Source organism: Typopeltis vanoorti, chromosome 17 (genome assembly GCF_054136105.1).
Source record: "Typopeltis vanoorti isolate ZY-2024b chromosome 17, IOZ_Tvanoo_1.0, whole genome shotgun sequence".
Lineage (NCBI taxonomy): Eukaryota > Metazoa > Arthropoda > Arachnida > Uropygi > Thelyphonidae > Typopeltis > Typopeltis vanoorti.
The window spans coordinates 64628848-64655860 of record NC_143565.1 but is presented as its reverse complement, the minus strand read 5'-3'; the positions used below and the strand labels follow the sequence as shown (position 1 = coordinate 64655860).

The following is a 27013-nucleotide window of genomic DNA, read 5'->3' as shown; positions in this document are numbered from 1 at the left end:
GATTAGCCTCGTATTTAGTGTTGAATACTATGGCTTTTCCTTGATTGTCATTGCCTGAATATAACATTTTGTATTTATTTCTCAGGAAGATATCACCAGTTTTTGCCTTTTTTGTTTCAGTCACCCCTATTATGTCGATCTGGTACTTCTCCAATTCCTCAGCTAGCTCCATTTCTTTGCCATTCAGGCTTCTTATGTTGATAGTACCGATCTTGAACTCTGTTGGTGTTGAGTTGGGGTGAGTTTTAGGATTTTTAGGAATTGTTCCAGTAGCTGACTTTTCTACTGGAACTTTTTGCTGTTTGCCCTGGGAACCAGGGCAAACAGCGAAAATAACGGGGGCCTTATTTAATTGGTCGATGCCCCAGCTGGCATGAAATTTTGTCATGTTGTACCATCATTTGAAATTTTGGTTTAAGCCAGACAATTTGGTTGGTTAATCCCAAATTGCCAGCCCATCCCCGTCCTTTCAGTATCCAGGTAGATACTTAACAGGGTGCACCACGAGAAGGTGAGGATTGGGCGTTAGGTCAGTTCTCTCATTCCTTTAAAGGCTATGTGGAGGTCTCCTCCCAGTTATGTAGCTTTGATCCTTAAGCACCCCTAGCAGATTTATTTAGAAGTATAATTTCATCTGCATAAAGCAAAGAGCTGAGATTAACATCTCCAATTTTGATATCAGGTTTAATACCATTTCCTTCATAATGTGATCCATATATATAATGAATAACAGAGGGGATAATGTACATCGTTGTCTGACATCAGAATTAACATTAAACCATCTTCCTGTACTTCAATTCTAACTGCTGACTTACAACTCAAACAAAGACTAAGTATAGCTTGATATAATGCCCCATTGACACTATACAACTCTAGTGTTTTGAATAGCTTCTCTCTCGGCAACTTGTCCTTTTCCAGATCTACAAAACTTAAATACAAATCATTGTTATGTTTCCATGATTTCTCAGCAATTTGTTGTAAAGTGAAAAATCTGATCCTGACAGCCTCTATTTGGCCTGAATCTTGCTTGTTGTTTACCAAGCTTCTCTTCCACAATCCTTCTCAACTGTTTCTCAAGTATACTTACATAAATCTTACCAGGGAACACTGAGTAGAGAAATAATTCTCGCATTCAGTTTTATTTCCTTTTTTATATATTGTTACTATGAGAGCTCTACTCCAATAATCTGGAATTCGTTCCTATGTCAAGGCCTTCTGAACTATGCAGTGCAGCCACTGTAAGACTTTTATACCTCCATACTTGAGCATTTCTGGTCGAATATCATCTACTCGAGCTGCCTTTCCACATTTCAGGCTTTCGATGGCTTTTTCTACTTAAATATTATTATTATTATTATTATTACTTGTCACCTCCAGGGAGTCCAAAGACCCATCGAGGGAGGGCATCCACTCTACAGCTCTGCTTCCACCACTCACAATCCACCGACTGACCGCAACTACACCAACCCCCGCTGCCCAGCAGTACCACTGATATTTCCACTGACAATCACAAACATCCATTCCCATGGCGGGATTCGAACCCGCAGCCTCTTGACTGGAGAGCGGACACGCTAACCACTCGGCCAGCCAGGCTGGCATGCAATCAGGAATAAATATGGATATGTATTCCTGATTGCATGCCTGTTGAGTGTTTTTTTTTTTACCACTGTGCTGTCACTGCTTCTTTCATTTAGCAATTTTTGAAAGTAATTACTCGATACATCATGGATATCTTTTTCTCCAGTTTTCATGTCACTTTTATCACTCTAATTCCTTTTACAGCACTCCATTTCTGAGGTTTTTCAACAACCTCCAGAATATCTCACCACCTTCTTGATATTTATTTTCTATGTTCTTACCAAACTCTTCCCTTGTCTTTTGTTTATCTAGTTTTACATAATGTTTAGCTTTCTTACATTTGTCTCTGTATTCTCTAAGAGCACAACCTGACTTAATTAGATTTAACTGGTCAAAAGACGGTTCATATTAGGTAGTTTTCTATTCTGAAGTATGGATTTGTAAGGTCCTGAATACCTGGAAGATAATGAAATGATGATTTTCCTTTCAGATTCAATCTTCAGCATGGAACTTTTGTCAGTATTAAAAAAAAGCTAGTAATGTAAATATGTCTATTGAATGCCTGTGAACCATTGTCGAGTCATTTTAACAAAGGTTTGAAGCATTACATTTTTTATTGTGTTTATTCAATCATGTTAGCATCCATAGTGCAATTGGAAGAACTCAACAACCATTGTTGAGTCATTTTAACAAAGGTTGAACCATTAAATTTTTTATTGTGTTTATTCAATCATGTTAGCATCCATAGCACAATTGAATGGAACAATATACCCTTCGATTGGAATAGACCTGGGTTCGATTCTCATCATGATGAGAGGAATCTTTATATTGGCTTCTTCAGTTGAAGGTGAGTTAGTTTATCTCATACACAGTTGGCAGGATTTTTTTCTCCCAGAAACTTAGGTTTTTCATCATATGCACAGACAACTCGGTCATAAGCACATCCACAATCTACAGACAACAAATCTTGTGGCTGTTGGTTGTGATGATGGGCGTTAGATGTTATTGTGTGTAGGTGGAGAATTAAGTAGTAGGGGAAATGGAGAGTTGTGTATGGCGGTGTGCCCTCCTGCAATAATCCTTGGAGGTGTCGCACAATAATAATAATAATTCAACTAGCTCTGCAAGTTTGAAGTTCAGCATTCCTCAGATCAGTGGCTGCAAGTGCTTCAAAAAAAAAAAAAAAAAAAAGTATTTTTGTGCACATTCGACCTGTGCAGAATAGCATATTTTTTTTAGTATGAACAAGTCAAAGGTCAGATAATCTTGGAGCCTTACTCTAAAGACTGTGCATGAAAGGTTCCAGTTAGCAGGGTGGATCTCAGACTGGGTGATAAATCTTCCATTCTCTAATCACTAAGTTGCAGATTGTTCAGAAGCAATTGCAGATTTGATATGATTATGTGTGAATTAAAGACGCCAAGAAATTATATTCTTAGTTATATCCTTTGTCTAAGTATAAGCAAACAAAGTTTGCATGTGAAATATCTTCACGACCAGGCTACTTGTTTATAGAGATAAACAAGTAGCCTTCACATCGGTTGCTAATGACTTCACATCAGTTGCCTTAGTACCCTTTACCAGTAAACAGTTACAAATACATCGGTAAATATTATAAACATGAAATAATTTCCTTGAAGCCAAATATTTATTTGTATACATTTTCAGGTATGCACATGTATAAGGCTATGCATTATGGGAACAGCCACTACCCAGACTAGTTTTTGACCTTTATTGAGGTCTCATCAGTTGGAGCCAGACCAAGAACCAAGGTTAAAGTAATATAGAAGTCATATTTCCATATACAAGTAGTTCAAAAGATGTCACACCTTATTAATGAAATCTTAAATACTCTGGAATAGAGATAGATGTTGAAAGTTTTTTCACTTGGTTATACTGTAAAATAAAGCTGCCAAGAAATTATATCATTCCTTTCATCCTTTATCCAAGTGTAAGCAAACAAAGTTTTGCACGTGAAGTAACCGTAAACTGGACTATTTGTCCAGTCGTGAAGGGTTACTAGTGGCCATTCCCATAATGCATAGCATTATACATGCTCTATAGGATATGTGCATTGCATTATGTGATACTAAGGGAATTGATGTGAAGCCATTAACCTCTTCATACAAGTAGTCCAGTCATGAATGTACTTCACATGCAAACTTCGTTTGCTTACACTTGGATAAAGGATGAAACCAAGAATATAATTTCTTGGCTTTAATTGATACTATAACCAAGTGAAAAAACTTTCCACATGATTATGTGTGAAAAGATGGAAAAGGGCAATTTCATAAACAGTTACATTTGTAGATGACATTTCAGAATGAACAATCTTATTTTGTAGATGAGATTCTCCAAAGTGTGAATGTGTGCACTTAACAGAAGTATAAGGTCCACCAGTCTTTGCAGAAAAAAAGTAACAGTACTGATTTATTTTTTAATCTTTCAGAAGTGTAGCTTAAGAGACATTCTGTTGTCATTTTTTCCAGGAAAATGAGACTCCCTGTATTTTGTAATCACTGTGCAGCAAACTTTGATGTCTATTTCCCAGATAAGTGGTTGAGTAGAAAATGACCGATTTCCTGGCTACTTCATAGCAGTTCCATTCCTACCACCTTTTGATCTTTGGAGTTTTGTAAAGCATGAGACATGTTCAAAAGTGACTCTGCTACAAAAGTTAAAAAGAGCAAAATTTGAGATTGTAGTTACTTCAGAAATGTCAGGGCATTCTTAGTAAAACACAAGTTAGAGATTCATTGTATGCTCAATGTGCACAGAACTCACAAATATATAGCTTCATAATTAATTGCACTTCATAATATCTTAATTGTTTCAATGAATAGTTGCTCTTAAAATACTGCCATTATTTTGTAGCAATTGCTGTTTTTTTTTTTTTAATTATACTGTTTATTTTAATTATAAATAACTTTTTTTTTTATACTGACATGCTTGTGTTTGTATTCCTTTCATTTTAATTCAGACTTAATTGAATTTAGGTAACTGATTTCATTCCAGAAAGAGAATCCAATCATATCACAGTAGTATCACATGTATAACACACACACTCTTTCATGCAGACTGCAAGAGAGAGAAAACGAAAAGAGTATCTCCTTTTTTTTCATAGGTTTTATTGGTTTTGAATAAAGAAATGTTTTCTAAGGTGATTTTTAGCACTTATCTGAAAATAGAGTATCTATTATAAGAAGTTCTGCACTAGCTCTTTATTATCATCATCAGCCTTCCATGGAGTTAAGAGACTCATCATGGAGGTCTCTTACGCAGAGCTCATTGTACCTTGCTTAAATGCATTCACTGTCTCTACACTCATCCCACTTTCAGGCAATGCATTCCAATCACCCAGTACTCTCCATTAAAAAAAAAAAAAAAATATTTCCTACTCCCCTGGCCACTCTCCTTATAGCTTCCAGGGATAGATTCTTGTTCTCCCCCTGTCTTCAGATGCCCTATGAAAAATCTCATCCACATTAATCTGGTAATTACCCCTTACCAACTTATGTCCCAATCATGTCATCCCTCCCCCCTTTCTTCTGTTCACTAGGCTCTGTAATTTGCTTCCTCTCAATGTGTTCTCATACTCCACATTATAGACACCAGAAACCAACTTAGTGAATTGTCTCTGAACCCTCTCAAACATCTTGTCATCCTTTTGAAAACCAGGCGACCAAATGTGTTAATCCATGCGCAACTTCATCAAAGCCTTGGACAATGGAATCAAGTGTCATTTACATACAAATTAAACAATAATGGTCCCCAAACAGACTCCTGGGGCACACTACTAGTGATTTTCCTCTTTTGGAATGCGACTTCCACATACACAACCTGCTGATACCTATCAGATCTCCAATAATCTACTATCCAATCCCATTTGTTCCAATTAAACTACTAGCTTGTCATGTGGCACTTTATTGAAAGTCTTGAAAAAATCTAAATATACTACTGTGTTCCTATCCCTCTTGTCTAATGTATTCGTCACCTTGTTATAATAAGTAAGCAGATTGCTAAAACACTATCTTCCTTTAGCAAACCTGTGCTGTCCATTAAAGAGACTTGTACTGCTGTCCACCCAGTTTTGAATCCTTGTCCTCACTAGCTTCTCCAACATCTTGACCATGACTCCACACAAGCAGATTGGCCTATAATTCAAAGCTTTATTATTATCATCACATCCTTTATGAAGCAGAACAGTTTTGCCCTATTTTCACTCTTTTGTAACTTGTTCAGTGTAAGGTTAATGTTAAGAAGGGTACGTTTTAGCTGTTGTTAACTTTCTGGAACATTTCTTCAAGACACATGGTGATATACCATCAAGTTTACTTAATTCCTCATATATCTCCTGCTCACCCATCATTGGTGGTTCCTCTTCCATTCCCACTGGTCTTAAGTCTTGCATTATCGATAACAAGGATGGAATACTTTAATGAACTGCTCATTTAACACCTGTACTATCTCCTCAGTGTTTGTCATTCTCTCATTATTGCTGACAAAATTTCTCATAATCATTTTTCCTTCTACTGACCACATAAAAAAAAAACTTTCTAGGATTTCTTTTAGTATCATTTGCTAACTACTGTTCATACTGCACGTTTGCTACCCTTACTCAGTTAGTCACCTTCCTTGTTTGCTCTTTGTACTCCTCATGTAAGTCATTATTGCCACTCATTTTGTGCTGCCTCCAGAAATGCCTTTTTCTTTGAGATTGCATGCCTCACCTCTTCAATCACCCATTTTATACATATCTTATTTAATCTTCTGACCTTTTGGAATACACTCAGTCATTGCCTCTGCCAGGTAGTTCCTGAGTAGAGAAGAAGCGGCATTGATTTCCTTTCGATTCAATTCTCATTCCATGCTATCACTGCAAGCCGCAAAGATTACCACCCAAGTGATCACTTCATGGTCGCTTTCACCAAATGGAAGATGTGACACTTCGTTTACAATAATATCTTTTGATTAGATATTCAAATCCAAGACTCTCAATCCATGTGTAGCCTCTGTTATCTACTGCTTAAGATAGTTGTCCCTTGAAAACTCAGTTAATTCATTCTCTTTGGCTAGATGACGTCTCTTCATTCCAGTCTATATTACCATAATTGAAATCGCCCATAATGATCACCCTTTTCTTATTAGCAAGAACAATTTGCCTAAATATTTCCTACTCATTGCCGTCCACATTACCAGGTCTAAAGTAACACCCTACTAAACATTTAATCTTGTCCACCTTCACTTCACACGTCTTGCTCTCCTCATGTCTGAGGACTCGTGATCCTAACCACAATGTCTCCATTTCTTTCTGTCTTTTGTTGCAGCAAAAAGATTACCAAAGTAAGTCTGGTAATCTTTTTAACCTAGTCCAACCATCTTGGTCTTAGGTGTCTGCTCCCCCCGGATGATAAGTTTTTACAGGTTGTCATTTTCACATCTTGAAATGTGACCAAAATATATAAGAATTTTTCATTTACAATGTCACATAGCTGTCTCTTGATTTTTAGTTGACATTATGCTTTCATTAGACCTTTTGTCCATGCAGGAGACTCTTCAACATCCTTCTCCAGCACCACATCTCGAAGCTATTTAATTTGTCTTGTCCATATCTTTCTTGCTGAGTGTCCAAGATTCACCACCATAAATGAAAATCAAAAAGACCAAGCTATTGATCAGTCTAGATTTAGTGGTGATAGAAATGTTTCTATTTTTCCATATTTTCTGCAATTGCACCATTGTTGACCTTGCCTTGGTAATTCGTGTTTTAATTTCTGGTTGACATCTACTCTTGGTGCTTATTAGAGCTCCAAGGTAAATGAATTCATCCACTTTCTCAAAGTCAATGTTGTGGGTGAAATTGTCATTTTCATCTATGGCCATTTATTTTGTTTTTTCATGATTAATTCTTAAACCATATTTCAGGCTTTCCCATTCAACTCTTGTAATGAGGGACTCCAGTTCTTCTTTGCTACTGGCAACTAGAATGGTATCATCAGCATACCTAAGATTATTTATCTTTTTGCCACCAACTGAAAAACCACTATCATGGGCATTAGGTGCCTTTCTCATAATTTACTCTCCATAAAGATATATTGTGTAGATTAGGGGAGAGTATGCATCTTTGTCTCACACCTTTCTCAACCTTGAACCACTGAGATGTTTTTCCATTCATCTTCATTGCAGCCTGATTTCTCTCATAGAGTTGTTTTAAAAATTGTGTCATGGGTTTTGGTATGCCTGATTTACTTAGTATTTTCCACATGTCCTCCTGCCTGACAGTCAAATGCTTCAGTATAATCAGTGAAGCACATATACAAGGGAATATTAAATTCTTGAGCCATTTCTACCAAGTTCCTTAGATTAGAAATTTGACAGTTTCTAAGTTTCACATTCTTTTGTAAAACCTGGCTGTTCTGCAAGAAGTTGTTGCTTGATATATTGTTTAAGTCTTTCTTTAATAATATAATAGAGAAGAATTTTGCTTGCATGTGAGATCAAGGCTATAATATTGCATTTGTTGCCATTTCCTTTTTTGTGTATTGTGCAATCATCAGGCCAATCTCCTGTCTTCCAGATTTTATTACAAATTTTTCTGATGATTTCAGTTCCTACGAGTCCTAGACATGCAATAAGTTGGCTTGGTATATGTTGACATGTTGGTATATTGTTGACATCAGGTCAAGGCCTGAGGTTTTCCCTTTACTGAGTCTTTTTTAGAGCTTCATTGTGTAGCTCTAAAAAAACCCTCTTCTTTTAATATGAAAGGTTCCTTATGGAAGTCTCTGGTTTTCTCTGTTGAATGAGACTGAATTATCTTTGTATAGATTTGAGCAATAGTCTTTCCTCTATTAAGGATGTCCACTGGATAAGTAGGAGTATGATTGTTCACATCAGCTATACTTGAATACTTTGGTTTATATTTTCTATTCAACAGCCTTATTTTGTTAAATAGCTCTCTCTGCATATGTTGTTCATAAAGTTGTTTTTATCTTAAATGCAAAGTTTTTTGATGAGCTTGGATAACTCACTATAGATCTGCTTATCATCTTCCATTGAAAGTCCTTTTGACTTTACTGCTTTTCTTTTCTCAACTTGTTTCAGAGTTTCATTTGATGTCTGGGGGGGGGGGGTGATTCTGGATTTTTTGGGCAACGTTGACCATGCAGTTTCCAGTAATTTTATTTTGGTTTTATCCCAAAGTTCTTATGGAGTCATTTCATCAGGGTAATTCCCTAGTTCTAGAAATTTATTTTCCACTTTAATGCTATATGTCTTAGTAATTCCAGTGAAGTCTAATCTGGTTGGATATGTTATGTTATTTGTTTTCAAATGTATTTTCATGTCAGCAATGAGGAGTTGGTGATCAGAGCCAATCAGCTGCTGGAAATGCTTTAACATTTTTCATCATAGACCACCATCTTTTGTTAATAAGTGTAATCAATTCCTTGTTCTGTCTCCAGGTGATCCCCAGGTGTAATAGTCTCCGTTTGTGTTGCTCAAAGGTGTTAGTAACCATAAGTTCTCGTTCTATACAAAAATCAATCAGTCTTTCATCTCTTTCATTTTGAGTGCCCAGTCTATGAGATCCCAGGACTATCTTGTTGTGGTCTTCCATCTTTTTCCAACTTTTGCATTGAAATCACCATTAATGATCAAAATGTCTCTTTTCAGTATTGCATCTATGGCTAAACTCAGATCCCTGTAGAAGAGGTCAGTGGTTTCTCTCTTCATCTGCATCACTTGTAGGGACATGAATTTGTAAGAGTGTGATTGGTACTGAATTACAGTCAGTCCTTAAGGAAATTATCCTATCGTTGGTAGGATGGTAGCTCAACACTGATTTGCACATACATTTTTTTTGACAATTATTGCTACTCCGTTTCTGCTTATAGAATTGTGTCCAACAAAATAAATGGTATTGCCAAGCTGTGATGTAAAGTGTCCCTTGTTTTTCCAATGTATTTCTGCAATTCCTAGTATATCGATGTTTAGTCTTTTCATTTCATTTTGCACTATGTCCAGTTTGCTTGTATATAGTAATACTTGTACATTCCAAGTACCAATATGTGTAATTTTCCTTAATTGGTGCTTTTTGGTCAGTTGGATTGTGGCTGAGAAAGGTATCGTTTTTTAGAACGTCGTAGGTTCTCAGCGGGTGTCAAGATTGGGAGTGCATTTTCCTTCCCCATTTGTGCCAGAAGGTACTACCTTGGTTTGCTAGGCTGGTAACTGTCCCACTCTTATCATCATTCTTCATTGTGGCTATGGTTTCATGGAAAGATAGTAGAGTGGCTTCCCCTTGCCTTTTCTACCACAGTGCCATTGCCAATAATGCTGATTCAGCCATGCTAAATAGCTGTCCGGACATGAGCCCTTTGGTGATATTACACACCTTCAGCCTCATGCGAGTACTGGAATGTGCTGTTAACCACTTGAAGAGTGTCTGGCTCCTATTCAAATGAGACCTGACCAACTTGGGTGGCCCTACCAGTTGCTAAGCAACTGCCGGTATAGCTCTCTGCATTGTCAGAGCACTCAAGCCCCCTCACCACTTCAAGGTGGAGATACCTTTGAGAGGGGCATAATGCCACTTCACACCATACTGCTTCAAAACCACTGTTACTATTTGCCCCTTGCAACTCCATTCTTGATAGGCACAACTCCTCTGCTATCATCAGTAGCACTCATCCTCCCTTTTTTGCTTTCCACGAAAACTACACATCCCTCCATCTTTATTCCTGTCAGAATGTCATCCTTGTTCAACCATGTCTTACTTATTACAATTTTTGGGTGAATGAACTCTATCCATGCTACAGTCTCATTCACCTTGTTTCGAATACTTCTAGCATTTGTAAACATACACATGAGCTCATTTCCCTTTCTATAACATGTCCCACTGACTGGTAAATCATTTCATTATTAATTCATCTATTACAACTGATATCTGTCAGATTGTCTGAAACTGATACCAGCACAATCTTGAACATATAAAAAAAAGAAACTTTTCTGTAATTATTCATGTAGTTCTAATTATTTAATCAGTTTGATTATGAATTTTAGTTAATAAATATTGGTTAAGTGATTAATATTATTTCTTGTTAGGATATTTTTGTGTGCTTACTAAGGTCTTTTCATGCTGCCCATAATCTTATTCTACAAGAAGATGGTCAGTTAACAACACTCTGTGCTGCTGTTGTGTGCCAAATGAGGAATTCCGAAAAATTTATTGTATGTACATGCAATGTTGGAGATAGTTTGGCATATGTTTATAGCCAAAAACATGGTGTGAGGGAAATTACTCAGGGTAAGTGACAATTTTTTATTAATTATAAAATAACCGTTATATTCACGAAGCGCCACCTAAGTAGCTAAGGTTAAATTTCCTAAATTTATTTAAAAAGGAAAAAAAAAATTTTTTTTTGATATATATATATATATATATATATATATATGTAGATGTAGAAAGTATTTTACCTTGGGTATAATAAATGTTAAAGATACCAAGCTATTTTAAACCTGGTTTTACTCCATTTCCCAAGTAAGCAAACAGACAAACAAGTCAAATTTGCACCTGCAGGTGTTGCAAGTCTAGCTGACCCTGCACGTAGTGCAAGACTAAGGCAACTCATGGTAAAAGTAGAATAAGCTCTGATCACTCATCTTAATATTTACCTAATGCAAAGCACATCTCCTGGAGATGTATGATGCTTTGTATTAAAGGCAAGGTGCCACTACCCAGACCGGTTTTGACCTTTATTGAGGTGTATTTAAGTAAAGACCTCTCTAAAAATTAGGACGATCCCTAGACCACTCCATAGTGGCCGAAAGACCGTCCACCTCAGCATTGTTCCACACAGTGACAGGCTTACCCTGTCACTGAGAAGAACTTCTCAGCGTTGGCTCTACCCAGTGGCAGGCTCACCCCACCACCAGCCAGAGCCATAATCTCAGCGGTGGCCCCTATCCCCAAGCAGAGCCTCTAAAAGCCAGCCCCCACCAGTTCCGACCCCTATCACGGTCTCATCAGTGGGAGCCAGGCCAGAAATACCAAGATTTTAGTAATACAGAGCTTATAAGTATTTTACCAGAACAAGTTACCATAAGCTGTTTTAACCTTATTAAATAAAAAATCTCAGGAGGAGATATAAATGTAGAAAGTATTTTACCTTGGGTATAATAAATGTTAAAGATACCAAGCTATTTTAAACCTGGTTTTACTCCATTTCCCAAGTAAGCAAATAGACAAACAAGTCAAGTTTGCGCCTGCAAGTGTTGCAAGTCTAGCTGACCCTGCACGTAGTGCAAGACCAAGGCAACTCATGGTAAAAGTAAAATAAGCTCTGATCACTAATCTTAATATTTACCCCTAATGCAAAGCACATCTCCTGAAGGAGATGTATGATGCTTTGTATTAAAGGCAAGGTGCCACTATTCTACTTTTACCATGAGTTGCCTTGGTCTTGTACTACGTGCAGGGTCAGCTAGACTTCCAACACTTGCAGGCACAAACTTGACTTGTTTGTCTGTTTGCTTACTTGGGAAATGGAGTAAAACCAGGTTTAAAATAGCTTGGTATCTTTAACATACATATATATATATATGTATGTATACAATTACAAGTTATGAAAGATTTGCTGATTTATAGAGTACTATCTCCCACAAGGGGGAAAGACGTAGACTATTGGATCTGTTTAGGTTAGGGGAGTGAGGTAACGTTTCACGTTTCTTTGTAAAGCTGTTCCATTAGGAACCGACTTTTGTGAATGACTTTTGTCTTTGCAGGCGTTGACTTTATGGACTTTTGTCTTGTTCCACTGAACTCTGTCTAGTGTTGATGGCATGCTCTGCAAGTTCAGACTGTTCGGGTTCATTCTATATGGGATGTACGACTTGTGTTCTTCTAACTCGATCAGAACAGATCTTCCTGTTTGAAATATGATAACCCACAAGAGCAGGGAATCTGATAGACACCTGGATAGCTGAGATGTGGGAGCTTTTCCTTTGGAGAAATGAGGAATGTGGAGATTTTTCTGAAGGGTCAAAAGGCCATGCAAATATTTAGTGGTTTTAACAATTTAGCTATGTATTCGTTAACATCTTGCACAGAGAGGATAGGTATACGCTTAGGTTCTTCTGTATTTGAAGAGGATGCTGAAGCACTACTACTTAAAGCTCTTTTTATGAAAATTCTTGTAACCATTGGATATGAAGGAGGAATTAATATATTGTAATTCTTTTTGTAATAGTTCTTCTGAAAAACAAAATGAGTGGACTTTATGAACCAATGTTTTTTTTATAGTACCTGTCTTTTGACTGGGATGGTGATGTGATTCAGCATGGATGTACTGGCCTGTATGAGTCTCCTTCCTATAGACTGTGAATTGTAGGTTACTATCTGGCTGGTGAAAAATGAATACATCTAGAAGGGCTAACTGCTTATTTACTTCTAGGGTGAACTGGATCCTTGGGTGAAGTTCATTTATTTTTGAGAGAAACTGTTGTAATTTTTCTGAAGTGCCCTTCCATATGGCAAAAATGTCGTCCACATATCTCAACCAAAGGTTAGGTCTGGGTGTAATGTTTTCAAAGATACGTTGTTCGAAGTGCTCCATGAAGTAGTTGGCAATAACAGGAGATATTGGATTACCCATTGCTGTTCCTTTGATTTGTTGGTATAGTTGGTTTTTGAAGGAAAAATATCCAGACTTTATTACAAATTCAAATAATTTGACTATGTCTGGAGGAAATTCTTGGTGCAGTAATTCAATGCTGTCCACCAACGGAACATTAGTAAATAGCGAAATAACGTCTAGACTAATCATAATCTCTGAATCGTCTAGATGCAGATCGGAAATTTTATTTCTGAAATCCACAGAATTTTTTATATACATAGCAGTTTTTCTAGTTGAGTAAATTTGACAGAAATTTTGATATTTTGTTTGTGAGACAACCCATACAGTCTACAGCAGATCTTAATGGAATTCTTGGCTTATGTACTTTTGGAAGACCATATAATCTCCTTAGGCACCTGAAGGAGGTCTTTAGTGTTTTCTTTTTATCTTCATCCCTTATCAGTATTTTTTCTATAAAGAGCATTAAGTCTTTTTATTTGACTCCCGGTAGGATCTGAAGTGAGGGCCTATAAGTCGAATAGTCATGGAGTGACAGTGACATTTTTCTCTCGTATTCTCTTCTGTCTTGAATGACTACAGCCTTCCCTTTGTCAGCTTTCGTAATAATTAGGTTCTTGTTATTTTTCAACAATTTCAGTGCTTTTTTGTTCAGCGTAGATAGGTTTAACTGAGGAGGCTTGGCATTAAAAAGAATTTTTGCATACTCAAAATCTTGTCCTGTTAGCTGTTTTTTGGGGTAAGGATCGAATACCTCTATCTATGTTATGGAAAAAATCTGTTATTGGTACCTTATTTGGAGAAACAGTAAAATTATGACCTTTTGACAGAACAAAACATTCTCTGTCTGTTAGTGGGCGGCTGGACACATTGATTACTACTCTATCTGTATCACTGACAATATTGCTAGATTTGAGGTGGCTCACCAGTGAATCAAACTTGCATTTTAATCTATCACGGGAAGCATTAACAACCTTTCGGTGTGACGTCGATGATATGCATAAAATGGTATTAAAATATTCAGTCTCTAATACTGGTTCTGTTCTTGATATCTACTATTTTTTTGTTCAAAAGGGCAAGAGATTGCTTCTTGTAGCTGATAATTTAACAGTGACCTACTGGCCTTTAAATAAATCCAATGGGCTCTTTGAGACTTAAAAACTTCTTTTAGTTTACAGCAGGTCGGAATAACCTGAGCCATCTGACTGTGCTTTAGGAATATTATTCTGTTAATGCAATTCGCCTTCTTAACTAATACTTTACCATATCTAGTAAATTGTTTGGAAGTAGACTCTCCGTGAAGTCTCGATATAAGTTTCAGTAAGGAAATACCGTAAGTAGACTATTATAATATTACTTACTATTATAATAACAGAATTAACTCGCATAAAATATTCTTTATTCGTAGAATTTTCGCCTGAGTATCACAGACATCATCAATACAGGTACAAAGGCTAATTAAACAATAACTGTTATATTCACAAAGCTCCACCTAAGTAGCTAAGATTAAATTTCCTAAATTTATTTTAAAAAAAAATTTTTTTAAAAAAAATATATATATAGGTATTCCTTGACTAATGCAATTAATTAATTCCTCGATGTTACTGCGTACATCAAAATCGTGTTAATCAAATATAATAATGAATGGTAAAAATTATAATTCGTCCATGATCCATTATTGTATTAGTAATTCGTTTTATATGGTACTCTTTTAGGAAAGATAAAAAAATGAATGCAAAGTAAATGTTTAATAAGTGCTTGTACTTACATTAGTTACTGCAATTTTTTTTTATCAAAAAAGTTATTAAGAGTCATTTGAACAGTTTTAGTTTTTTCTTATTAGCAGAAATTCTATGACAACAAGCAAAATGACTCGCTAGACCTCGACAAACAAGCATTCTTTGATTAACATCTGGATCCATATCCATTACTTGCTGCTTAAGCGATTCTAAACTGCGAAATATTTCATGCAGTTCTTTGATTGTTATTTCCTTTGGAGCTTCATCTTCACATTCCATTTGTTTGTTGTCTTCAAGGGCCTGTTGTTCAATTTCAAGAAGATCATTGTCACTGAAATCTTTTGAATCTGAATCCAATAATTCTTTAACAACTTCTGCATCAACACCATCAAAACCAAAGTGTTAACCAATTGCAATGATTTCTTCAACCGCAGTGTTCGCAGGATTTTGAAAACCACCTAAGTCATTACCGCATTCTACAAAAGTTCTTTTCAAATGGCTGTCATGCAGCTAGAAGACACTTGCTCTCACGATTCATGAATGTTTTCAATTGGGTGTTTAATGTTAAAGTTTTTCTAAAATTCTTGGAGCATAATCGCATTTCCGTCTGTTGTTGTTTCTACTGCCTTTGTGAATGTCTTATTAAGAAAATATGCTTTGAAAGTTCCAATAATGCCCATGTCCATGGGGTGTAGCAATGATGTCTTATTTGGTGGAATTTTGGTAAATTAAAGGTGCATTAATTGAAACTCTTGCCACGTATATAAAGGGATTGTCGCAATTAATTTTGTCACGTTAATCAAATCCCGTGTTAAGCAAGGGATACCTGTATGTGTATACAATTAAAAGTTATGAAAGATTTGCTGATTTTTAGAGTACTATCTCCCACAAGGGGAAAGACGTAGATCATTGGATCTGTTTAGGTTAGGGGAGTGAAGTAACGTTTCACATGTTTCTTTGTAAAGCCATTCCATTAGGAGTGGCTTTACATTCATTCACATCGACTTTTGGGAATGACTTTTGTCTTGTTCCACTGAACTCTGTCTAGTGTTGATGGCATGCTCTGCAAGTTCAGACTGTTCTGATTTATTCTGTACTGGATATACGACTTGTGTTCTTCTAACCGGATCAGGGCAGATCTTTCTGTTTGTCCGAAATATGATAACCCACAAGAGCAAGGAATCTGGTAGACACCTCGATAGTTGAGATGTGGGAGCTTGGCCTTTGGAGACGTGAGGAATGTGGAGATTTTTCTGACAGGTCGAAAGGCCACACAAATATTTAGTGGTTTTAACACTTTAGCTATGTGTTTGCTAATGCCTTGCACATAGAGGATGCTGAAGCACGACTACTTAAAGCTCTTTTTATGAAGGAATTCTTTTAACTATTGGATATGAAGGAGGAATTAATATATTGTAATTCTTTTTATAATAGTTCTTTTGAAGAACAAAAGGGGTGGGTTCTATGAACCAGTGTTTTTATAGTACCTGCCTTTTGACTGGGATGGTGATGTAATTCAGCATGGATGTACTGGCCTGTATGAGTCTCCATCCTGTAGACTGTGAATTGTAGGTTACCATCTGGTTGGTGAAAAATTAAGAGATCTAGATAGGCTAACTGCTTATTTACTTCTAGAGTGAACTGGATCCTTGGATGAAGTGCATTTATTTTTGAGAGAAACTGTTGTAATTCTTCTGAAGTGACCTTCTATATGGCAAAAATGTCATCCACATATCTGAACCAAAGGTTAAGATACGTGGATGACATATCTTAACCTTTTATAAGCGTAAGGTTGTCAAAGGTACGTTGTTCAACGTGCTCCATGAAGTAGTTGGCACTTCATCCAAGGATCCAGTTCACCCTAGAAGTAGAAGTAAATAAGCAGTTAACCTTTCTAGACCTCTTAATTTTTCGCCCACCAGATGGTAACCTACAATTCACAGTCTATAGGAAGGAGACTCATACAGGCCAGTACATCCATGCTGAATCATATCACCATCCCAGTCAAAAGGCAGGTACTTTAAAACACTGGTTCATAGAGCCCACTGTCTTCAGAAGAACTATTACAAAAAGAATTACAATATATTAATTCCACCTTCATATTTAATGGTTATAAGAATTCCTTCATAAAAAGAGCGTTAAGTAGTAGTGCTTCAGCATCCTCTTCAAATACAGAAGAACCTAAGCGTATACCTATCCCCTATGTGCAAGGCGTTAGCAAACACATAGCTAAAGTGTTAAAAACTACTAAATATTTGCGTGGCCTTTTGACCCTTCAGAAAAGTCTCCACATTCCCCACGTCTCCAAAGGACAAGCTCCCATATCTCAGCTATCCAGGTGTCTACCAGATTCCTTGCTCTTCTGAGTTATCATATTTTGGACAAACAGGAAGATCTGCTCTGATCCGGTTAGAAGAACACAAGTTGTATATCCAATACCTTGAACGTGAACAGTCTGGACTTGCAGAGCATGCCATCAACACTAGACATAGAGTTCAGTGGAACAAGTCAAAAGTCATTCATAAAAGTCGGTTCCTAATGGAACGGCTTTACAAAGAAACATGTGAAACGTTACTTCACTCCCCTAATTTCCACAAGGTGGAAAGACATAGATCCAATGGTCTACGTCTTTCCACCTTGTGGGAGATAGTACTCTATAAATCAGCAAATCTTTCATAACTTGTAATTGTACACACACACACACACACACACACACACACACACACACACACACACACACACACACATATATATATATATATATATATATATTAAAAAAATTTTTTTTTTTTTAAATAAATTTAGGAAATTTAACCTTAGCTACTTAGGTGGGACTTTGTAAATATAACAGTCATTGTTTAATTAGCCTTTGTACCTGTACTGATGATGCCTGTGATACTCAGGTGAAAATTCTACATATAAAGAATATTTTGCGTGAGTTAATTCCATTACTATAATAGTAAGTAATATGTCTATTCACGGTATTTCCTTTCTGAAACTTCATACTATCTTGTATATGGCTACCTTAATGTTTTGGTTCATTTCTCTCATATTCTATATAAATTTATTCATCTGGCTCTTAACTATACCAGTTTTGCTGATTCTGTTATCTATTTCCATATTTAATTTGCCATCATCACCATTAAAAGAAATGTACCTAAATAGTTGAAATGTTTTGCTGGAGAATGCTGCATTTGAGGTTTCCATGTTCCTTCTTTGTTTTTATACTTACTATTTTTAAATTAAACATATTTGGTCTTTTGAAAATTAAATATACAAACTTATTGTTTTAATACTGACCATATGTAATGCGTACAAACATCTTACATTCTTTGCCTTCCAGTTTCACTAGCAAACTCTCTAGCTTTTTCAAGGCATTGATTGAAAAGCATAAATAAACTAGTAAATGCAAATTGAAAGGAACATAAAAAACATTGTAAACAATCTGGTAGCTAAGGTTACACGTTCGTGTGACAGAGACTGAGAGGACTTATTGTTCTTATACATTATCATGCATGCGTGTTTGTTCTAAACGCGTAATGTGATTACTGGCTAGGTGTAGTTCAGATGGATTTAGAGAGAGGATCAGGTTTTTCCACGAACTGTTCAGAATAGTACCCTGATTTCTGTTGAGGTTTCCGCTGGTTATTAACACTATTGTGGCTTCCTTGAATAAATGATGTCTGTAGTCATCATCCAAATATGGCATGGATTTGTTTTGCCACTCTATCGTGTGGTTAGACGTACAGAAATGATGTACTAAGTCAGAAGAAATACTTCTGTTGTGGTTTACATCACCAACATGTTCTTTTTGTCTGGTCTCTAAACTCCGTGAAGTTTGTCCAATGTAGGTAGGCAAGACCACAGGAGCAAGAAATGTAATATACTCCTGGATATTTGTAGAATAGCATCTTATCTTTTGGGGATCCTAAAACCTGTCTGATGCTGGTGGTTGGTTTGAAGACTACTCTGATGTTGTAGGCTCTTAGTATTCTGGCTATTTGATAAGAAATTGACCTGATGAAAGGGATCACTAGAGTAGAAATGTGCTGGGAGCTTGATTCTTCTTGTCTGGGGTTGTTACCGTATAGATATTTTTTGATGATGCTCGGAGGATATCCATTTTGTGATAATGTGTTGGCTATTAGTGAGAGTTCAGTCTTTGTGTCCTGTGATGGTTTGAAGTATAATGAAGATATCTTCCAGTGTCTGTAGGGCTTTCTGTAAATAGATAATTTAACACTAACAATAAATGAACATGTAACCTTAGCTATTAGATTGTTTACAACGTTTTTTATGTTCCTTTCAATTTGCATTTACTAGTTTTTTTATGCTTTTCCGTCAATGCCTTTAAAAAGCTAGACAATTTGCTAGCGAAACTGGTAGGCAAACATTGTGAGATGTTTTTATTTACTATTTTTATTGCTGATTTTAATATCAAATCTCAGAACTGCAGTTATTTAATTTAGTTACTCCTTGACTTGTAGTATTGGATTTGTTCAGGAGTGTAATATCTGCATAAAGAAAAGTAAACACTTGTTTAGGCTTAGGTGCTGGCTACTAATTAGGTTTATTATAATTTAATGGAATGAACACAGCACAAAGCTAAGTCACTAAACAGTATGTTTAATCATTCTGATATTCTGCCTCTTTCACAGAGATGGTGTCTGGAATACAATATTGAAATTGTATTCCAGACACCATCTTTATTAATAATAAACAGAAAACAATAAATGGAAGAAATTAGATTATTTAAAGCCTAAAGTCCTATGAGGTGCCCTCTATGGGTGCTGTTGGGCAGGAGGCCTAAGAAATAAAGTTTCTCAAATCTTGGGACATTTAACACAACAATATTTATTAAGATTAGGCTTTATTCAAAAAAAAAAAAAAAAAAATCTGCTGCTGATTCTGAAAAGAGAGAATTTCAGAAAGTAAAAGATAAACATATTTAAAAAATGTAACATTCTTCACAGTTCTTCTTCTCAGCTGCAGCGTGAGCTCTACAAGTTGTCATTAACTGTTCATTACACAGACAACAAAATAGCTGTTAGTGTCCTTAGTTTTTGATCACAGTTTCTTACTTACTTTAGAAATCGTGTGCTATATATGACTCCTGGCAAAATGTATCCTCCAATCAATGAATGTAACACTAACATTGTGTGTGTGTATTAGGACTTATTTTTCCTCAATACATAAATTTTGCTCAGTTTGAATGGTTATGAATATAAATTCAATTAAAAAAGAAATAAAATTTATTACAGAAAGTATTTTCTAGTTACTTTTAACCAGAAATTAGGTGAATGGAAATCACACAATGAGAAGAAAAAGTATGAGATCATTCTTTGATTGGGAAATATATATCTGATCACCGAACTCAGTATTTTGTTATTTCTCCTTAAGCCCAAATGTGATGACCTTCATGGCATGGACTCAATAAGCTTTTGACAGTTGGTTGGCAGAATTTCATTCCAGCTTTCCATGATTGCTTGATGTAATTTGATGACATTTTTGGGCCTTTTGGTGTAAATTTTCTGCTTTAAAATATTCAAAATATTTTCAATCGGATAAGGTCTGGGCTATTTGAAGGCTGAGATTGGAGTGTTTCTGTTGTATCGCAGATAGTTCTTGATTTGTCTGTTGTGGTGACAAGATGCATTGTCATTTTGAATAATTAAGTCATTGGAATCTTGGAACCATTCTTCAATACTAGAAACCAAAAATGCTCTAAAATTTCTTCATAGACTTCAAAGTTGACTGTGTGTAACATGATACATAGTTTTCCAACACCTTGTGATGTCATGCAACCCCAAACACTAAATAAGGTGAAAGCCATGGTATTAATGCACTCATCAAAGAACTTTTCACCAACTCTTTTCCATACAAAGGTACTATTATCATCAGTTTCCAAGGCAAATTCGAGATTCATCCCTAAAAATGAATTTTTTTCCAGTCATCAGATTCCCAATTTCCATGATTTTTATAGCATTGGAAACGTGCTTTTTTGTGTTGCTTTATCAAAAAAAAAAAAAAAAAAAGTTTCGTTTTTACTTTGCAAAAGTGAAATCCTTTGACCATTCAGCTGATTTCGTACTTTGCGGTCACTTACCATCACTCTATTGTTCAACCATGCAGCATTACGTTGTTTGGTGGAAGTTTTTCACTTAGCTATGCTCCCAATTATATATTTGATTTAATCCTTTATCCAAGTGTAAGCAATTTGCATCTGAAGTATTTTCAGGACTGGGGCAACTCGTGGTAAAGGTGGTATAAGTTCTCATCACTTGTCTTAGTATCTCCCATAATGCAAAGCACATCTCTTTGCAGGCATGTATCTTCTTCTTATTGTGTTATCTTCTATCGAAGGTCAGCGACCATCTTGGCGAACAAACTGCGCTCTTGTGCTAATCTGAGCAGTTGTGCACTGCCTTTTCTTATCCACGTCTTGATGTTGTCAAACCATGATATTCTTTTTCTTCCTCTAGTTTCTTTGCCATCAATTCTTTCTACCAAAATAGTTTGTAGAAGTTGGTATTTACTGTTTCTCATGATGTGGCCAAGATATGATGTTTTTTGTTTCTTGATTATTTGTACAAGATGTTTAGCTTTGCCAATGGATTTTAAGACATCTTCATTGGTAATTTTTTCTGTCCATGATATCTTTAGTATTCTTCTGTATAGCCACATCTCAAAGGCTTCGATTTTCTCGATGGTTGTCGCCTTCATTGTCCATGTTTCAACTCCATAGAGTAGAATAGACCACACGTAGCATTCGCATCTGACTTCCATGTTTAGGTCTTTATTGCAGAATAGTGTTCTCATTTTCATGAAGGACTGCTGTGCAACTTCAATCCTTGTCTTTATATCTATTTCTGGATCCCACCGTTCATTAAGCCAGCAACCAAGATATTTATATCTTGACACTTGATCGATATTTTTCCCATTGAGTGTCAGTTCCATTGATGAGGCTGGATGTTTGCTGATGATCATGTATTTTGTCTTGTTGATGTTTATATTTATTCCCATTCTTTGGCTTTCTATGTATACTCTGTCAATGAGTTTTTGGAGATCCATAATGTTATCTGCAATTAGCACGGTGTCATCTGCATATCGTAGGTTGTTAACAATCTTTCCATTTATTGTGATTTCCTCTGGACATTCTTCCAATGCTTTTTTAAAGATTACCTCTGCGTATATGTTGAACAGGAGTGGCGAGAGCACACATCCTTGTCTCACTCCACTTTTGATGTTAATATCACTAGTGGTAATGTTGTCTAATTGAATGGTAGCTGACTGATTCCAATACAGATTTGTTATTAGTCTTATGTCTTGTTCGTCTAGCCTTATTTGTTGAAGGACTTCTATTAAGTTAGTATGTCTAACTTGTCGAATGCTTTTTCAAAATCTATGAAACACATAAAGACAGATTTCTGTTTTTCTATATATTTTGTATCAATATTTGGGTACAGAAAAGGGCCTCTCTAGTACCAAAACCATTCCGAAAGCCAAATTGTGTTTCACTTAGAGTTTCTTCACTTTTTCTATAAATGCGATTCTGAATTACTTTCAAAAATATTTTTAATGTTTGACTCATTAGACTAATAAGTCGGAAGTCACCACAGGAATTTGCTTTGGGTTTCTTTGGGATAGTGATAAATGTAGATTTGAGCCAATCTGGTGGAAATTCATCACTTTCATATATTTTATTAAATAATTTTTCAAGAAGTTTGATGTTATCTGGTTCTATTAATTTTAAAAATTCTGTTTGCACACCATCTGGTCCACTGGCTTTTCCTGTTTTACTTGTTCGTATAGCATTCTCTATTTCGCATTTCATGATTGCTGGTCCTTGAATGTTATCTTTTATATTTATAGGCTTCTGTCTAGTATCATTGAAAAGTTCTGTTACATATTTTATCCAAATCTGTGCTTTATTCTCTTATTCTAGAACTATTTTTCCATTTTCGTCTCTTAGAGACACTATTTGCTTTTTCCTGAGTTTTCTGGAAATTTCGTTGATTTTCTTATACAGATTGAAATTATCATGTTTCTTCTAAAGCAGTTCAATTTCAGTACATAAATTTTTCATCCAATTTTCCTTGGCTTCTTTTATTTTTTTCTTGATGACAGTATGTGTTTTTGTATATCTGGCTAGGTCTTTGTTTTTGTACATTCTTCTTGTATCAGTAAGAGAGAGAATCTCATCTGTCATCCATTCCTGTTGTTTTATATTATTCACATAACCTACTTCTTCAATACTTGTTGTTACGATGGCAAAGCTATTCCAAAGTGATTCCACTCTTTTATTTTCTTCTATGTTAATCTGTTGTAATCGCAGGTTAAACTGTGTCTTGGCACTTTTATTTATGTTGTCTTTCAGTTTTTCTACATCAATTTTCTTTTTCTTCTTTTGTGATTTTTTAGCTGATTTTAATCTAAGACGTACTTCTGCAACTATGGGATTGTGGTCTGATGAGATATCTGCTCCAGGATAAGTCTTTGCACTCTTTATACTACTGTGGAATCTTTTATTTATCAGTATGTAATCAATTTGATTTCTGACAATGTTATGTCAGTTATCTTGAGGCGATTTCCAAGTGTACAGTCTTCTGGGTGGAAGTTTAAACCAGGTATTTGCTATTGTTAGATCTTCTTCCTGACAGTACTGGACTAGGCGATCTCCTCTGTCATTTCTGGTGCCTAAGCCATGTTCTCCAACAATTTCTCCATCACCCCCTCTTCCCACTTTTGCATTGAAGTCACCCATCACTATGTTTATATCATGTTTCTTTGTTAGGTTTTTAATCTCTTTTAGGTGTTCATAAAACTCTTCAACATCTTCTTCACTTTTGTCAGCTGTGGGTGCATAAGCTTGGATGATATTTATGTTAACGGGGTTTCCCTTAAGTTGTAACAGCATTATCCTTTCAGAAAATGGAATCCAATTTATTACTGATTTATTGATTTCTTCATCTACTATTACAGCTACACCATGTTGATGTTTGTTCTCATCATTCCCAGAGTAATGCATTGTCGTATTATCTTGACACTTTCCAGATCCTGGCCATCTTGTCTCGCAAATTCCCAAAATCCGGATGCCCAGCCTCTTCGTTTCTCTTGTGGCATTTCTTAATTTGCCAGCTTCATACAGAGTTCTGACATTCCAAGTTGCGATTTTAAAAGTGGACACCATTTTGAGCCCGGAGATTCTTCACACCCCTGTCCCATTTAAGGGACACTGGGAACTTGGGGCCAATTGTAAGGGTTTGCTCGCCATGGTGGTTGTTCTGGAGATAAGGTAGAGCAGTAGTGTCTCCGTTTACTTTCTGCTCTGCAGTATTACAGACGTACACAATATAATCATATTGCCATCTGCAAATCTCTGATCACAAGCTTTTCCGTCATCATTTGGCTTCAACCTTGTGTCAGTACTGACAATGCTGCTTCCCAATGTCAGGGGCAGTGACCCCAGCAGGTGCTTATTTAATGGCGGCACTACTCGCCATGTCACCGAGTTGTCATTGGGCTTTGTGAGGTTTTAAGTAAGACAGAGTTGCCACTTCTTCTGCTCCCCCCCATGCCCTGATAGCTCAGTCGCTGTTGGTCCACGGCTGCTTATTCGCCAGATTGCTCTGCTTATATCGCAGCTAGCCTCCATATTTGAAGGCTGTTCCCTGATCCGCCACCTGGGGATGCATCCAGTAGAAGTCAGCTCTGCCCCAGGCAGACATATATAATGGTATGCATTAAGGGAAGGGCCACTACCCAGACCGGTTTTGATCTTTATTGAGGTCTAATTAGTGGGAGCCAGACCAGTGGTGGTGATACTAAGGTGGAAGTAATGGAGAAGTCATATTTACCTATACCAGTTGCCAAAAGGTGTCGCACCTTATTATTAAAATTCTCTGGATTAGTGATAAGTTGATGGAAGTTTTTTCACTTGCCTATGCTGCCGATGAAACCTGTCTGGGTAGTGGCCTTTCCCTTAATGAATAGCATTATACATGTCCGCAAGGAGATGTGCTTTGCATTATAGGAGATACTAAGGCAAGTGATGAGAACTTATATCACCTTTACCCCGAGTTGTCCCAGTTTAAACACAGTTTAAACAAAGTTTACACCTGAAAATACTTCAGGTGTAAACTTTGTTTGCTTACACTTGGATAAAGGATTAAACCAAATATATAATTTTATTGTACAATGAAACCTGTGGAAAATTCATGACTAAACAAACACACCTAATAACCACAGCAGTAATAAGTTTTAATAAGTAAATATTTCAATGGGTTCCATTATAATCATGCACCCTAACCTATGTTATTCCAAGTAGTGTTTGAATTAATTGTACTGACGATGTCCTTTGATACTTAGGATGAAATGTTTACTTATTAAAACTTATTATTGTGGTTATTATGAGTGTTTGTTTAGTCAAATATATAATTGGTAATCAGTTGTTTGGATGCTGAATTGTGCATGGTTTTCACAAGTTCATGGATTCCACTTTGAGGCATGTTTTTTTTTACACTATTAGGCAAACAATATTTTTTCGAAATGTCTCACACAGCACTTTGAGCACGTTTTAGTAATCTAGCTACTTGTCTTTGAGACATTCCATCTTTCAGATATTCAATCATTCTGTTTTTTAAATTGCTCAAAAGTTCATTCACAGGAGCCATCCTTTAACATTTTTCAAAAAAGAATTGTGGTTTTGAAATTTCGATTTCGAAACCACAATTCTGCTCCTTATAAATGTTTTCTCTTTGCTTTACATGTGCACAGACTGTTGTAGATTTGCATATTGGGGAATGATATTCGTTTGTTTCCTCGGCAGGTGCTTACTTTTTCTCAACTGTCTGCGTGATCTGAGACTTTTTCTAACACAGATAATTTTTTTCCTTTAAATTAAGCTTTAAATCAAACATAAAATTTTCTTTTCTTTTTATACTTTAAAGTGATCTATTTCATTCCTTACATACTAAAACATTTGTATGTTAATTTTCCAGATATACGGAGTATATTGCAGTCATTGTAGTGATAATAACATTGATTGGATTGATTGTGCCAGAGGTTGCACAACATCATGCGCACTGTAGCCAACATCTTACCACAAACATTGCTACTTAAAAGAAATCTCTCTAATAGCCAACTCTATGCACTGCATAAACTCTGCAAAGACAACAACATAATCATTACTAGATCTGACAAAGGTAATGCTACTGTTGTCTTGAATTTCAGTGATTATGTTAAAAAAATGAATGTGCTGCTCAGAGATCGCACTATTTAGAAACCACTAGATTGTGATCCTGCCAAGTGGGGAAAAAAGTGGAGGGGGCTTCTAAAAACTCAAACATTTTACCCCCATATAAAACTGCTTAGAATTCATAAACCTAATTACCGTATCTGTCCCATAATAGATGTTTCTGACTTCCCCTCCTTTAAATTAGCCATGCAGTTAGTAAATCTTCATTGCTTTATGAAAGTTTTATTGTTTAGTTGTAAATTAAATTAAAGATACCAAAAAATTATATTCTTTTTGTTTAATCCTTTGTCCAATTCCTCCACTTCTATCTCCACTCCTAAGATAGAAGTGGAGGAATTTTTTGAGACTTTAAAGAAAACTGACACAATGAAAAATGAAAAGTTTGTCCTTGTTGGGGATCTAAATAGCAGAGTAGGAAATGATTGTCAGACATCCAAAAATATTTTGGGAAAATTTGAATAATGGCAAATACCTGTTGGATTTCTGCTTAGGACATGGACTGATTATTACTAACACCATGTTCCAACATAAAAATGTGCACAAATTCACATGGAGAGAAGAGGCAAGGAATAAGAAAAGTCTCATAAACAATGTTATTGTTGATAGTGATGTTTTCTCTCTGGTGCAGGACACCAGAGTGTACAGAGGATTTCAAATTGGAAGTGATCACTATTAGTCTTGAGCAGGATAAAATTGAATTTCATATTGAAAAGAATAACATGTAAGAAAGTTTTAAAGCGAATAAAAGTTGAGCAGCTCTCAGATGTGAACTGCAGACTAAAATAAACAAAGATTATTGAAGAAAA

At 36.0% G+C, this 27013-nt stretch overlaps 1 protein-coding gene across 1 annotated transcript in view; it reads left to right on the top strand.

Annotated features, from left to right (window-relative positions):
- LOC150097448 (PP2C-like domain-containing protein CG9801) overlaps nt 1-27013 on the top strand; it is a 124549-nt gene that overhangs the window by 77643 nt on the left and 19893 nt on the right. The window contains exon 5 of the mRNA XM_090407354.1: nt 10684-10885. Within this exon, the coding sequence (XP_090263480.1) occupies nt 10684-10885 (202 nt within the window). The remainder of the gene's footprint in view (nt 1-10683; nt 10886-27013) is intronic.